This window comes from Asparagus officinalis, chromosome 4, assembly GCF_001876935.1.
Source record: "Asparagus officinalis chromosome 4, Aspof.V1, whole genome shotgun sequence".
Classification (NCBI taxonomy): Eukaryota; Viridiplantae; Streptophyta; class Magnoliopsida; order Asparagales; family Asparagaceae; genus Asparagus; species Asparagus officinalis.
Window position 1 is genome coordinate 45,063,924 of NC_033797.1, and position 4,660 is coordinate 45,068,583.

At 39.6% G+C, this 4,660-nt stretch overlaps 2 protein-coding genes across 2 annotated transcripts; both read left to right on the forward strand.

Annotated features, from left to right (window-relative positions):
* On the forward strand, window positions 1,687-3,226 carry LOC109838611. Its single transcript, XM_020407041.1, has 2 exons — window positions 1,687-3,173; window positions 3,220-3,226. Exons 1-2 carry the CDS (start codon window positions 1,687-1,689, stop codon window positions 3,224-3,226), a joined length of 1,494 nt encoding a protein of 497 aa, XP_020262630.1.
* On the forward strand, window positions 3,256-3,969 carry LOC109838612. Its single transcript, XM_020407042.1, has one exon. The coding sequence runs from the start codon at window positions 3,271-3,273 to the stop codon at window positions 3,967-3,969; it is 699 nt and encodes a 232-aa protein (XP_020262631.1). The 5' UTR covers window positions 3,256-3,270.

The following is a 4,660-nucleotide window of genomic DNA, read 5'->3' on the forward strand; positions in this document are numbered from 1 at the left end:
CAGATGTTTGGGGACCAACAACCACCGCGTCGATTGGTGGGAAACACTACTTCGTGACTTTTATTGATGATCACTCTCGGAAAGTATGGGTCTACTTTCTGAAGAAAAAGTCAGAAGTGTTTGAGGCTTTCAGAAGATGGAAAGCCATGGTCGAGAATGAGACCGGTTTGAGGGTAAAGCTGCTGTTGTTTGTGTTCTTATATGTAGGTATTGGCTCAAGATTGAAAGATTTGATGATCGTTGGAAGTTTTACAAGAGTTTGAAGCAACAACAAGATTTTGAAGGCATGGTTCGTGAAGAAAATGGATGCACGAGTATGAAGAACTGGAATTTCGACCATGATGCAATTTGAATCAAGAAAAACGCAAAAGATAAAAGTTGTATATCTCTTCAACAGGATTCCAATGCAACTTGAATCACCTCATTACGAGGTCGGACGCAAATGTTATAGCCAAAATACCGAAGACTGTACAGACAAGCACGAAATCAGCAAAACAGCCCCTACCACACCCTGGTGTGGTGCAGACCACACCGGTGGTGCGGAAATTAGTTATTTTCTAGATTTTTGGGGACATAAATAGATGTTTTGACTTAGGGTTTTGGAGATCTTTTTGTTATGTTCTTTTAGCCATCAACTAGCAACTATTCTAGGGTTCAAGTATTGAAGGAAGACATTAATCTCTTGTAGAAGATTGGATTGCAAGTTCTTATTTTGAAGATTTCAATTGAAAGACGGGTTAATTCTTTCCTCTCTTTGATTTATTTCTTCTTATGATTGATTTGCATAATTATTTGATGTCTTCTCTTATTCCAATCATGTGTGAGTAGATTTCTTGTCTAGGATTGGGAAAGAACCCAACTTTTTGGTGATTGATGATGAATTAATATAGGTTCTTGGTGAAAGTTTAAATCTTTGAACTTGATTTCTAGTATTTTAATTTTGTTGATTCGCTTGATCACCGTATTAGCAATCATAGGTAATTAATTGAAGGACTGAAAGGTGAAGATTAATACCGGATCTCTAGAAATTAAGCAGGGAGCTCGAACCACGAAAGTAGGCTAGATTCCTTAGGGATTTGATTTGGATTAGCATAAAGCTTAATGGGTTTAATTTAATCTTGATTCCACGAAAATAGGTTAATTGAGATTGATTAAGCACGATCTTTAGACCTTGAAAGAGGCTTTAGATTAATTTAGGCTAATTCACCCTTTTTAGAATTAACCAACACCAAGAATTGAAATAATCCATCATTGAACACCTAAGTTGTGGTGATAACCCAATCCTAGTCCTTCATTATATTGAATTCCATCCGATTAGTTGTTTATTTTATTTCTTTTATTAAATCTCTTCTAATTTACTCATTGATTTAGCTAGTCGAATAACGTGAGATTTGGTAATTAACCCTAGTCCTTGTGGGATCGACCTTGATAGCTACAACGAATCCGTGCGCTTGCGGATTTTGCCCTATCAAGTTTTTGGCGCCGTTGCCGGGGACTACGGTGTTAATATTGAGTGCTTACGTTATTAAGCTAGACTAGATTTTTTTTATTTCTCTTTGCTTCTCACTTTCTTTTATGCAAGGGAATCAAACAGAAGTAAACGACGAAAACAATCCTGAACTATCGGTGACTCTTGCAAACATAAGAAGGTCTATAAGGGAGCAAAGGAACACAGAACAAGCTACGATGGGAGATCAAAATCAGCTTCTTAAGGATTTCGCAGCCCCAAATGCTCAAGGCACACAGTCAAGCATTACAAGGCCCAATGTTGAAGCTAATAACTTTGAGCTGAAACCATCACTGCTCTCAATGGTTCAGCAAAATCAGTTTGGAGGAGGTGCTACTGAAGACCCGAACCTCCACCTATCGATTTTCTTGGAGTATTGCGACACTTTGAAACTTAATGGAGTGACCAATGATGCTATTCGACTCAGATTATTTCCGTTCTCTCTAAGGGACAAGGCTAGGGCTTGGTTGCACTCATTGCCAGCTGGGTCCATCACCACTTGGGATCAATTGTCCAGAGCGTTTCTTGCAAAGTATTTTCCTCCAAGTAAAACAGCACAGATGAGGAACCAGATCACAAGCTTTGTACAGAAGGAAGGAGAGTCACTTTATGAAGCTTGGGAACGCTACAAGGAATTATTGAGGATGTGCCCTCACCATGGACTGGAGAAGTGGTTAATTGTTCACACCTTCTACAACGGGCTCACTTACAACACACGGATGACTGTTGATGCTGCTGCAGGAGGAGCTTTGATGAACAAAACAATAGACGAGGCATACACTCTCATTGAAGACATGGCTCAGAATCACTATCAATGGGCGAACGAGCGTGCTCCTCAGACATCAAAAGGAGGCAAGTATGAAATAGATGCTTTAGACCATATATCCTCTAAAGTTGATGCTTTATTTAAGAAAGTTGAAGGTTTGAGTATTAATTCTGTGGCGTCTACTTCAATTTCATGTGAGATATGTGGCTATGTGGGTCATTCTGCACTTCAATGTCAATTAGGAAACCCCCCATCCATTGATACTTCTGGTAATGAGCAAGTTAACTATGTTAATAACTTTAATCAGAAGGGAGACCCATTCTCCAACACTTATAATCCGGGGTGGAGGAATCGTCCTAATTTTTCTTATAGAAACCCACCTGGAAATTTCATGCCCGCATCTAATTTTGGTCCTCCTGGTTTTCGTCCCCCTCAATCCAATTTCCCTTCTCAAAAGTCAAATTTGGAAAATATGATGGAGAAGTTTGTGATGACTCAATCAAAATTGAATGAAGAATTTAAGCAACAACTACAAACCACGAATGAGGTAGTAAAACAATTGGCCTCTAAGATGGATTCCCTAGCTACGCATAACAAGATGTTAGAGACACAAATCACCCAATTGGCACAAAATGTTAGCTCTTCCTCTAGGCCTTCAGGCATGCTACCTGGACAACCCGAGACAAATCCCAGGAGTCATGTGAATGCTATAACTCTTAGAAGTGGAAAACAATATGAGGGACCCAAGATGAAGGAAAATGATGGGGTGGATGGTCATCATGAAGAAAAAAATGAAAACGTGATAGATGTGGATAATGAGACCCAAACGCAAGAAGAAGAAAAAGTTGAAAAATATGTGGCCCCCGCTCCTTACAAGCCTCCTCTACCATTTCCCCAAAGGTTAGCTAAGGCTAAGTTAGAAAAGCAGTTCAGAAAATTTTTGGAGATTTTAAAAAAGTTGCACATCAATATCCCGTTCACTGAAGCTATCTCTCAAATGCCTTCTTATGCTAAGTTCTTGAAAGAGATCCTATCTAACAAAAGGAAGTTGGAAGAATACGAGACTGTGGCCCTTACTGAGGAGTGTAGTGCTATCATCCAAAACAAGTTGCCTCCTAAGCTTAAGGATCCAGGTTCATTTTCTATTCCTTGTGTTATTGGTAATGTCTCTATTAACCGTGCTTTGTGTGATTTAGGTGCAAGCGTAAGTTTGATGCCAATGTCCATCTATAAGAAGCTTGGCATAGGAGATTTGAAGCCAACCACGATATCACTCCAACTGGCGGATCGATCGGTAAAATATCCGGTAGGTATACTTGAAGATGTACCTATCCAGGTCGGTAAGTTCTTTATCCCGGTCGATTTCGTTATCTTGGAAATAGAAGAAGATTCTAACATTCCAATTATTTTAGGAAGACCCTTCCTTGCTACTGCAGGTGCTATAATCGATGTTAAAAATGGAAGGCTCTCTCTAAATATTGGAGGGGAGACGGTAGAATTTGATTTAAGTAATACTATGAAACTCCCTCTAACTGATAAAATTTGTTACAGGGTCGACGTCATTGACAAGTGTACACATGAGCAAATTGCAAACAATAACTCAGCTGATCCACTTGAGAAATGTTTGGTAAGTGATGGTTCAATAAATGATGAAGACCCCGAGGTAGCCGCGTATGCTCAATCTTTAGAATTATAAAGAAAGGACTAAACGATGGCACGACAAGAATATTCTTCGAAGAGAGTTTAATCAAGGAGATATGGTGCTACTTTTCAACTCTCGTTTGAAGCTTTTTCCGGTCAAGCTCAAATCTCGGTGGTCTGGACCTTTTCAAGTCCGTGAGGTTTTTCCTAGTGGAGTTGTTGAAGTTTGGAGTGAAACAACGGGATCTTTCAAGGTGAATGGGCAAATATTGAAGCACTATATTGTAGGTGAACAAAACGAGAAAGGGGTCACTTATACCCTTTCTGATCCCCCTTCGTCAAAGAATTGAGCGCAAAAGGGGTCGAGCTCATGACCATAAACGAGCGCTTCTTGGGAGGCAACCCAAGTTTTCATTCATTTTTTTAATCTTATTTGATTTCATTTTAATTTCATTTTTTTTAATTTTTATTTTTATTTTTTTGGCAATTGGATTGGCACAAATTTAACTTATAGCATTTTCAATCATGCAGGTGAGAAGAAGGGAGAACATGGCATAAAAAAACTGCAGAAAAAAGGAGTTAAAGATGGAGTGGCAGAGCCTACCACACCCAGGGGTAGTGTAGACCACACCCATGGTCCACAGGAAGAAAAATTTCAGAGCCTACCACACCCAGGGGTGGTGTAGACCACACCCATGGTCTACAGGATGAAAAGAATCCAGAACCTAGCACACTGTATGCCACAC

Bases quoted from the DNA above. Each gene is read 5' to 3' on its own strand.
- LOC109838611 (XM_020407041.1), top strand. From the start codon at position 1,687: ATGGGAGATCAAAATCAGCTTCTTAAGGATTTCGCAGCCCCAAATGCT.
- LOC109838612 (XM_020407042.1), top strand. From the start codon at position 3,271: ATGCCTTCTTATGCTAAGTTCTTGAAAGAGATCCTATCTAACAAAAGG.